General features: G+C 41.0%; 1 protein-coding gene across 1 annotated transcript in view; it reads right to left on the reverse strand.

Moving 5' to 3' along the window:
• Window positions 1-914: 914 nt before the first annotated feature.
• LOC112110754 (peptidyl-prolyl cis-trans isomerase F, mitochondrial) overlaps window positions 915-11,566 on the reverse strand; it is a 13,665-nt gene continuing 3,013 nt past the window's right edge. Inside the window, exons 2-6 of the mRNA XM_026653723.1 lie at window positions 10,611-10,641; window positions 8,598-8,686; window positions 4,569-4,665; window positions 3,540-3,615; window positions 915-1,372 (exon numbers count right to left, since the gene is read on the reverse strand). Of these exons, the coding sequence (XP_026509508.1) occupies window positions 1,237-1,372; window positions 3,540-3,615; window positions 4,569-4,665; window positions 8,598-8,686; window positions 10,611-10,641 (429 nt within the window). The 3' untranslated portion in view covers window positions 915-1,236. The remainder of the gene's footprint in view (window positions 1,373-3,539; window positions 3,616-4,568; window positions 4,666-8,597; window positions 8,687-10,610; window positions 10,642-11,566) is intronic.

Here is an 11,566-nt window from a genome sequence, read left to right on the forward strand (position 1 = left end):
ATGAATTGGCTCTGATGGGCTAACAAACAAAAAGCAGTAAAACTTATTTGTCATTTGGGATAGCATTCTGAATACACACAGGGAAGGAATCTGCTGCTATTTTTACCTAGTCAGGTTTCAGAGTATAGCTGCACTGCAGGTTAGTTTGCAGCTACAGTACAAAAAAAGTCACTTGATCAGTTCTGGTTATCTCTTGATTCTATCAAGTAAACGACTGGAGCTGTGGTAGTATGCCCACCAACTCAGTTTCATATAATGTCAAGCAAAAAGTTAAGATCAATTAACTTAGATACAAGATACTTTATGTCTTAAGTTTCCCCCCCCCCCCCGTTGAAGAATTAGCAATGGTCCAAGACAATAGAAATCCATGTATTTAAGTTGCGTTGTAAGTTTTGTCATCTTTTGCAGAAAGAAGATTTTAGCCCTTCTGGTTGCAGAGATAGCCTTGAGAGCATTAACTAATTTGCTTTATCAATACAACTTCAAGTCTGCAACCAGATGGGAATGAAACATAGCACCAAAGGAAAGGCAGCATTCTTTATTTCATCTTCATGAAGCATTTTAACCCCAATTTACAAAAGTTTAAATGCAACATCCTTAATTATTTCACTGTTGATCCTACAGCCTGAAATATCCAGCTAATGAATTTATCCCCTGTACCTGAATGTATTTATCAAACACTAACTTTACATTCATTTGAAATAGAGAAGGGTGCAAACACTGACTAGCCAAGTGGACAACAAGGTAATCTTTCAAATATTCTGATAAGGCTCACAATGTTCCTTGTAACACATGACAAAATTAATATTCATATTGCTGCCAAATACAGTGTTGAATGACTGCACTTCAGCTTGCAGGATACTATGGGGTTCTCTATCAAACTTGGCCTGACAGCCTCTATTTTGGTAGTTTTGTTTAACACGCTAATACATATTTTAAGAAAATGCTCATTGTTCTTAGTAAATAATACTATACAACAATGTAAAAGTTGGACCAAGTTAGATAGAAAATGTGGACTCTCTAGACCCTACCCACAATAAGTTGAATAAATTTTTAACTAGAATTCCTCACATTTCTACTGTCCCTGATCATAGTACCTTCAATGAATTATCTTGAACAGAAATAAATATATTTTCACATCAGCAATTAACAACCCTAAAAGTGAAATCAGATATACTTCTTCCTCATTTTTCTTTTTCACAGCATCTAAGTTCTCCTGAGTTACAGGCAGTGGGGTTACGACAGCTGACCACAGTCAGTAATGACAATCTTCTTTGATGTCTTTCCATTCTTGGAGCCAAAGCTCTCGATTTTTTTCACAACTTCCATTCCTTCCTTTACATGGCCAAACACAACATGTTTTCCATCTAGCCTGTAATAAATAATAAATACGTGTAAGTAAAAGCAATATTAAACTAAATACACACAAAGTAAGGGGGATGCTGAATACGAATGCATATTCAGACTAGCTGATGACATTCTGACCAACTCTAGTTACCGAAAAAGTAAAATACAATACAGCTTTAGGACCTGATCCTACAGGCCCTTCCTCACATGAATAAAGGTTAGCAGCATAATGACCTTATCTTGCGTAGTGCCCATTACTTAAAAACGTAAAGCATGTCAGGTTGCAAGCCTTAAGTACCAATAGCAGAGGAAGATGGATATAGAAGGGAAGTGGTATAGTTGGGGAGGGTGGGCAAGGAGAATGTCTTAAATATTGGAGCAAAACGTACTGACATAATGAGGCAGAGAGATACAGAAAATGTGTTCCAGATGGCAGGAGCAGTAGAGAGGGCTATCTGAACAAAGGCTGTTCTAAGTGGGGCTAATCCAAAGCTCACTGAAGTCAACAGACGTCTCTCTTGAGTACAATTCAATCTGGATCAGGCCTTTAGGGACTGTAGGGCAGTATGGTGTATAGTGAACCAAACAGGTCTGGGAGACTGGAGGCCCTAGGATTGATCAAATCACTTAACCTTTCTATCTCCACTTGTCAGTAAGCATTCTATACATCATGGGGCTACAGTGAGAATTTGTTCATGGAATCTTTTCGCATGGAGGGGAGGGGAAAGCATACATTGCATTCATTACTGTCCTGCAGTTTTGTAGGATGTCTCAATACACTTACAAGATTATTTAATTATGTGGCGGGGGTGGGAGGGGAAGATGCATGAACCTTCAGCTAACCAAGGTTTTATATTTTCTAACTCACATAATGCTTAGTGAAGTAGTCCCAGAGTCCAGAATCACTTGTAATTTCTTTAGAAGTTAAAAAAAGTGAACTTTTTAAACATGCAATGGAGAGCAGTCCTCCACCTATGTTCATCCCATTAACTTATGTTTAGAGCTTCTGGCTCAAACAGAATATTTCCTAGGAAGTGATGGAGAAATTTAAGGTCACAACTCACAAGGTAAATATTTGGTTAAGGCTGACTCTCTTTTCTTAATTGCCACTCCTGACCTATGGCTTCACCCTGCTCTACCAATGCTAATCATTTTTGGACTTGGAAAAAGCAAAGGCTTGTTCCAGCAATGAGGGAGGTATTGCTGAAGTATGCTGGAAACAGCAGGAGGTACACTACTGCATCCAAAGAAAATGAGAATAAAAATCAACATGATGCCTTCATTTTAGAATAGAAAAAAACCCCCATCTTATTGGACCCATTCAAATGCACAGAGCAACATCAACTGTTTGATTTATCTCCCTTATGTCTTCAGTTTCCTCCAACCTCCCCAAATCATAGAATCATAGAAGATTAGGGTTGGAAGAGACCTCAGGAGGTCATCTAGTCCAACCTCCTGCTCAAAGCAGGACCAGCACCAACTAAATCATCCCAGCCAGGGCTTTGTCAAGCCAGGCCTTAAAAACCTCTATGGATGGAGATTCCACCACCTCCCTAGGTAACCCATTCCAGTGCTTCACCACCCTCCTAGTGAAATAGTGTTTCCTAATATCCAACCTAGACTTCCCTCACTGCAACTTGAGACCATTGCTCCTTGTTCTGTCATCTGCCACCACTGTGAACAGCCAAGCTCCAGCCTCTTCGGAACCCCACTTCAGGTAGTTGAAGGCTGCTATCAAACCCCCCCCCACTCTTCTCTTCTGCAGACTAAACAAGACCAGTTCCCTCAGCCGCTCCTTGTAAGTCATGTACCCCAACCCCCTAATCATTTTCGTTGTCCTCCGCTGGACTCTCTCTCCAATTTGTCCACAGCCTCTCTGTAGTGGAGGGCCCAAAACTGGACGCAATACTCCAGATGTGGCCTCACCAGTGCCGAATAGAGGGGAATAATCAGCTCCCTCGATCTGCTGGCAATGCTGCTACTAATGAGGCCCAATATGAAGTCCATTAGCCTTCTTGGCAACGAGGGCACACTGCTGACTCATATCCAGCTTCTCGTCCACTGTAATCCCCAGGTCCTTTTCTGCAGAAATGCTAGGCTTCTAATGACAAAGCAATTAATGTAGATACATTTTTAAGAACTGCAGACCCATGGGTTAAGTGTTACCACATGTATTTCTATGGAAAACTTACCAGTCAGTTTTGGCAGTGCAAATGAAGAACTGAGACCCATTTGTATTGGGTCCTGCGTTGGCCATTGAGAGTATACCTGCAAAAACATGAATGTTTTAGCAATGTATTCATCTGAAAAATGTGCTGCAGAGAAAATGCACTTTTCCTTTGCATACGTAAGGCTAGTAGAGATGCGGAATAGGGGAGAGGCATGTTGCTTCAACCTGACTGCTAATGTCCCACCCTTTCCTTCGCCTGTCCTCTCTCCTCCAGCAATGGTAGTATGGGGCTAGTTCATCTGCCATTGGGACCCTGAAGGTGGCTCCTACCTTGTAACGTCTATTGTGGTTTGCATGGTAAATAGGGAAAACCAACACCAACTTGGTCCCCATGATAAATGGAATGGTCTGGTCTGATATGTTAGAATTGCAAAGACATTTCCTAAGTGTATGTTCCTAGATGACTGGGTTCTTCCCCCCCCCCCCCCCCCAACATCCACCTGCTCTTTTGGCTATAGTTGGTTATAATTGGTCTGTTGGTATAACTGATCTTTTGGCTAAAAGCTTTTGTGCTCCCTTCCACACCATCTAGCCGGTGGACAGCCAACACCATGGTGACGAGTCAGATAGACCCATGACCACTTCATTTCACTCTGCGTAAAAATTCAAGTCAGGAGATTCACAAAACAGAAAACTTAGCCAAATTCCATTCCATTACAAAAAGTTGTTCCACATTTGGGAGTTTGTAAACATAAAACAGAACATAATCACGTTAGGCTATGATAATTTGCATAGCAGCCACTTAAAGCAAACTGCAAGAAATAGGTGTGATGATCTGACTGTCACCCATCAGAGGCGGTCTACATGATCACTGTATACTAGCACAGTTGAACTAGTAACACCTCACCACTTCGACACCACCTCAATGACCTTTTTGTAACGATCAAGTACCTCACCCACCTCAAATATGTGCTCCTTAAAATGACATTTTCTACAGGTAACAATCATTATAGGTTACTCAGCAGAAGGGAAGAGGAATACGTTTATTTACCAGGTCCAACATGCTTAAGTATGAAATTTTCATCTGGAAATCGACTGCCATAAATGGATTTTCCTCCTGTGCCATTGTGGTTGGTAAAGTCCCCAGCCTGAAACATAAGTGGTTTTTAACTTTACTAATGTACAGGTTGCATTTTATACTAGAATGGGTGCTATTAAAAATATACCCACTTTTGTAATTAAATTTACATGGAATATACGGGCCCAAAGGAGTTAATATGACCCTGTCACCATCCAACATTAAACAACATTAAGCAAGGTTCAGGCTTTGGTATACAGAGACCTCATCCTGCTTAGTACCACAGCAAACACATGATTAAAAATTTTAAAGCTTTTATTAAAGATATAGAAAGGAAGGAAAACAGTTAACACATTTGAAATAAAGTATTAAGTTGCGCTTTCATTTTAACATCTTTGTTCCCTTTAGCTGTAGAGAGTCCTTAAAGGGAAAAAACCAAAACCATCGTTCGACAGTTTTTTAGATGGTATTAAAGATGGAAATAACTGTCCTTTTTGGGGGAAAAAAGTTAATTGAGATAGGCTTGTGCTGTTTTTGTTAAAATCCCAGTCCTGTTTCCTAGAAGACAAAATAAGAAACACACACAAGATGGGAGAGAAAAGAATAGCAAAGATAGAAAATACAGCTTCTGTCTTGGGTGGGTCAATGTTTACTTGCTACCTCACTGCTGGAAAAACAAATACATGGCACTTGGTCTTATTAGCCACTCTGGGACCTGGGAAACTCGTGCCAGCATTGACCCTTATTAGACAGAAGGCAAAAGGAGAGGGTTAGGAAAGAGAAGAAATAAAGTGGGGAAGAAAAAAGACACGTGTGAGAGTGGGGATCGGTGGCAAAGTCTCACATCCCAGTTAGCCAGAGCCACTGAAGGTGGCTATGTCATCTGGGTCCCCCTCTCTCTGGCTTGGTCTGGTCAGGATTAGGATGATGAAGGCTCAGTGATGTGGTGGATCCCAGAGTATCAGGAAATGATGGGGGTGGCAGCAAGGATCATATACCTTGCTCCTGTCCTGTCTGCCCATTTCTCAGTCAGCAGTTGTCAGACAGCTCCTTCTGATAATTTCCCCAAAAAAGTCTTCTCATCATTTGTTATAGGTTCTTGTAACAATTTTATAAACTTTCACTCACTTTTTCCAGTTGAGTTCACAATTAGGATAACTTTGCAGGAAAGAAGGTCCCCAATGGATATTTTATTCACCACTTCAATACAGAGGTACTGAAGATTCACCTGGTGATTATGCAGTATTGGCAGACTTCCTACCCTTAATGGAAGAGATTCAGATACTGTGGGAATCTTAATTCAAACATTTTGCTTTTGTAGTTTTAAATTTGGAAAGAAGATCTGATTCTAGTCACACTCGGAGCTGAATGGGAGTTTTCGTAGAGACAGCAGGATCAGGCCCCCGATAGCTTTTCTTTTACAGGACAAAAATTGTTAGGCAATTAATCCTAATTCATAGGATCACCTGACATGTCAGGTATCTGACCTGTTTTATCTGCCTTGTAACTACCATAGTCTGAACGTTCCTTGAGACACAGACTGAGACTTCTTATGTATGTACAGGGCCAAGCACACTGCTGCAAATGAAAGCTAATCCTTGCAAACAATGTTAGGAACTATTAGGAAAGGGATAGAAAATAAGTCAGAAAATATCATAATGCCACTATATAAATCCATGGTGTGCCAACACCTTGAATACTGTGTCCCGTACTTTAAAACCCATCTCAAAAAGGATACGATAGACTGGACAAGGTTCAGAGAAGGGCAACAAAGATGATCAAGGGTATGGAACAGCTTCCATATAAGCAGAGACTTAAAAAGATTAGAGCACTTCATCTTAGAAGAGGGATGACTAAGAGGGGATATGATAGGGGTCTATAAAATTATGAAAAGTGTGGAAAAAGTGAATAGAGAAGTGTTATTTACTGGGGTCACCTGATAAAATTAAAAGGTGGCAGGTAGAATACAAGTAAGAGGAGGTACTTTTTTACACAACAAACAACTAACCCATAGAACTCATTGCCACAAGATGTTGTGATGGCCATAAGTATAACTGGGTTCAAAAAAGGATTGGAAAAGTTCATGGAGAAATAGGTCCATCAATTGCTATTAGCCAAGATGGTCAGATGCCACTCCATGCTTGGGGCAGGTCTAAAACCTCTGACTACCAGAAGCTGGGAGTGGAAGACAGGGGTGGATCACTTTAGAATTGCTCTGCAAATCTCCCCTAAAGCTCTGGCACAGGACACTATTGGAGACATAATACTGGGCAAGACGGACCATAGTCTAACCCAGTATGGTAGCTCTTATGTTCTTTGGAATCATAAGATATTGTGTATGACATTCACATTTTTAAGATTGCCTTGAGCAGCCCGAAGTTGTGCTTTACATAATAGTGTGGCAATTCTTGTGTAATCCCAGAAGCATGCTTTACGTGCTGTGTATCATCAAGAGGCATTTGAATTGCAAAGTAAAGTACATGGCAACCTTTAATTAGGTGTATTCATCAGGCTGCATCACACTAACACTGCACCTCCTACAAGTGGAATGGCCTTCACCATTTCCACCAGCTTTAGAATGTTAAAAGGAAAATTGTCCTAGAATTATTATATCGGCCTTGAAGCATATAGCAGCAGTTACACATCTGTAACAAATACAGAGCACTTTACAAACACTAACTCATCATCTCAACACTTGAGATACAGGCAACTAATTTTCCTGTTTTACAAATGGGCAAACAGAGGCAATAAGGACTATATGATTTGGATAGAACTATGTAAGTTAGTGGTGGAGCAGCAATCAATATTTTCAAGTTCCTGACCCCAGGTCAGAGTCTAGACCTTGCTTCTTCTCCACCACCACCAAAAGATCCAACATGTATTTTCAAAAAAAAAAGTCAGTCTACTGCAGCATATTTGTCCACTTTCCCTTATCAAAAGTAGGACAACATAAGAACATTTGCTTTTTGGTATTTTTTAAATTTTAAATGCAGTTTTTTGCTCAAGATGCAAGTGCCTCCAAGGTTATCAATTAATAACAGCAATTATTTACATGTTTATAAAGCCTTTCACCTCAAATAAATCAAAGCCATTCAAAAACTCTATAAATACACTACTGTTGAAATGCAGCCTTCGTTGGGGTGAGAGAAAGCAACCAATTATCCAGTACACTGCAGCAATTGGGGGCGGGGGGAATTTTGTCCAAGTGCAATGGAACAAACCCCTACTGTCATGCACAGCATCATGGAATGTTAATACAGCATCCATACAAAACAGATAGGTGATTAATTTATCTTCCAAAAGCATATATACACTTTATTTTAAACAGGATCACTGTCATGTTTGTGTATACTTTATAGCAGTTTAGAATGATTCAGTCTTCAAATTAGAAGTAATTGCCACATTCAAAATCTCTTAAGACACCAAGTAGTCTTTTAGTGAGTCAGCCTATTTACTTGGAAAACACAGTAGGTGTTCTTTTTCCCCAGGTGAGGTGTTCATAGGAAACCTCTGATTGTTTTCTTTTAAATGCCTATATATCAACAGCAAATATAACAAGATGATGTCAGCAAAGAAAGAACGGGTACATTGTTCTCTTATCTCATATGTGCTACTTTACACTGATTATAATTCTACACACAGACTGTTTTCCTAACCAAGAGCCATTTTACTGAGCACACCACTTGTTAAAATACATCACTACACAAAAGCACAGCTCCCGAAGTCAGGATTTCTAAAGCAGTCTGAGCGGTATTTGCATTTAGTTGTACAAACCCATGTGCTACACAACAGCCATAGCAACAGGATCAGAAATGCAAGGCACATTGTCATATCTTCCTTCTGCTGTTAAGAGGTTACACAGCAAAACTACTTAAAAGTTAAACTTGTGTTCTAATGCAAATAAAAATCATTCTTAACCATATATCAGAATTCAGTATAATAGATCCGTTATAATATGTTTCCCAAAATAAAAGTTGGTGAAAATACTAAAGGTTACATTACCTGGCACATAAATAAAGGAATCACTCTGTGAAAGGTGGATCCTTTATATCCGAAACCCTTTTCACCGGTACAAAGAGCTCTGAAATTTTCTGGTAAAACAAAAACATATATGAACTACTATCATGTAACATCAGCACTATACAGTACCCTACAACCAAATTAAAATAAACTGGCAGGTAATTTAGGTCCCACATCAGTGTTTTTTAAAAAACGTTTAATGCACATTCTTTAAAAAAGTTTAGTGCCCAACAGGAATATAAAGTCCTATGAATTTTTTTTAATTCTTCTATTGCTCATGCTTGAGAGATTTGTATTAGTGAAAGGTGCTGATGAGAGAGTTTTGATGAAAGAGAGTTTGTTTACCCCCACTACTGTGCAGTATTATAGGTAGCTGCAATGCAAGGTTTCTCGTTTCACTTGCACTCTTTTGGCCTGGTCTACACTACAGCTAAGTGCCTCTCCCCTGACTGCAGCCCTGAGCCCCCTCTTTCCCTCCGTCCCCCAGCCCAGGTGCTGCTGAGGGTAGAGAAAGCTGGGGGGGGGGGTCCTTTCTCCCCACTGTAGCCCCCAGGCAGCCTGCACCCCAAACCCTTCATCCCCAGCCCCACCCCAGAGCCCACACCCCCAGCCAAAGCCCTCAACCCTCCACACCCCAATCCTCTGCCCCAGCCCTGAGTCCCTCATCCCCAGCCCCACCCCGGAGTCCTCACCTCCCCCCTGCACCCCAATCCTTTGCCCTAGCCCTGAGTCCCCCTCCCATACTCCAAACCCCTCGGCCCCCACCCCCACCACATGAATTTTGTTATGTGCACCAATTCATTCCACATATGTGTGGGAAAAATTAGAGGGAACACTGCACTACAGTTAGGTCGACAGAAAGCAGCTTACTTCAACCTAACTCTGTAAGCATCTAAACTAAAACGTAGCTCCCACCGATGTAACTCGCCAGCTACAGTGACTTAACTCCACATCTGTGAGAGGTGTAGAGCTTAGGTCTACATAGTTAGGCCGATGCAGCGTCAGTGCAGTCACTGTGTTGCTTACATCAACTGTTGCTGCCTTTCAGAAGCCATCCCACAATGCCCCACACTGACAGTTAAATCAGTGCAAGGGGTCCTGGTGAGGACACGCACTGCTGGCACAAGGAGAGTAATTTGGGCATGCAAAAGCAATTCAATCACTGAGGTGGCTGTACATCAAAATTAGGTCGATTTAATTTTGTAGTCTAGATTTGCCCTTAATCTCAGTTTGAAATAACCCCTCTAGGAGTGAGATTTCAGTCTCCATGCCTTTTAAACCTTTGCTCTTGCTACCAGTTGTGAAAGTGGTATTTTTCCCACAGATACTTGTCTACTAGGAAGTAGACCAAGACAACCAACTCATAGACTAAGGTCAGAAGGGACCATCATGATCATCCAGTCTGACCTACACACGGCAGGCCACAGATTCTCATCCACCCAGTCCTGTAACAGACCTATAACCTCTGGCTGAGTTACTCAAGTCCTCAAATCATACTTTAAAGACTTCAAGTTCACTTGGGTCATCGAAGAGCCCTCAAAGAAAACCTTTTGATCACTATCAGGGTAGGAGGATTGAAACCAGCTTAGAGGTGAAAGGGAAAAAGTCTATATCCCATTACCAATCTCCCAAACCACACCATCCCCACTCCACAATTCCTCCAGTTTGCTGTTGCTTTGGATTTCAGTGAAAGAAGTGCATGGGGTTTTTTTGTTAAACATTTTTGTCCAGTGTTGGTAACCAACACACATCACTACCTTGCCTGTGCATGAAAGTTAACCCAACTGTGTCGGGAAAAAAATTAGAAAAATTTGTGATGAAACATACATTAATATTTTCCTATTTTTCAACCAACTATTGAGCTAGTTAAAGTTTCTCTAAAGCTTTAATTTTGATGAAACTGGAAGGGAAAATGCATCTTCCCTCCTCCCCCTCCCCCAATCTAACCTAAATCTTAAAATCACAAAGTATGAAACTTTCAAAACACTTTCTTACCAGCTGTCTTTGGAACCACATCAGCTTTCAGCTGTTAAAAAGAGAGAGAGAGAGCAAGCACAAAAAGTCAGCTTTTACATAACAAAATAGACACATGAAAAAAGTTAAAAAGATACCTACATCTGTTTCATGAACTAAGCCAATGCAAGGAGGGGGAGACCTGTACTAAGGATGACCTTTTATTATACAATGAGCCACCTCATGTCCTAAACAACCATTTTAACATAGCCTAATAGATTCTACAATAATGCGGTTTGACCTGTAATTAAAGACCACCTCTACGAAGCAACTATTTTTTGTTGGGCCTGTGGTCAGTCATTTAAGACTGATTGCAGTTGTAATTAACAATACAACATGAAATTCAGGAAGAATTTGAAATTTGACTGGAAATACTCCGGATCACTGACCAAAACTATTTTGGACTATCACTGCAATTAAATTACTTCCAGCAGAGACCAAACTTTGAAGCCTGCTTAAAAATAGTTATATTAGGGAAACTGAGGTTGCAGGAACAGAAAGAAGAGCAGACGTTGCACACCTAAAATTAATTCCCAAAGTCACACACAGGCAAATTAATAAGTTTTTGTTTCTAAAGATTTCACAGGAAGTACTTTTGTAGACATTACAAAACTCGTCATAATAGCCAGCATGGATTTTTTAAGGCTACGTCTTCACTACCCGCCGATCCGGCGGGTAGCAATCGGTTTATCGGGGATCGACTTACCGCGTCTCGTGAGGACGCGGTAAAATCGATCCCTGATCGCTCTGCCGTCGACTCCGGAAATCCACCTCGACAAGAGGCGGCAGCGGAGTCGGCGGCAGCGCGGCAGCGGTCGGCTTTCTCCCGTCCTCACCACCAGGTAAGCCGACCTAAAATACGCAACTTCAGCTACGGTATTCACATAGCTGAAGTTGCGTATCTTAGGTCGGAACACCGCTGTAGTGTAGACCTAGCC

The sequence above is a fragment of the Terrapene carolina genome, unplaced genomic scaffold, assembly GCF_002925995.2.
Source record: "Terrapene carolina triunguis isolate 2854851 unplaced genomic scaffold, T_m_triunguis-2.0 Scaffold147, whole genome shotgun sequence".
NCBI lineage: Eukaryota > Metazoa > Chordata > Testudines > Emydidae > Terrapene > Terrapene triunguis.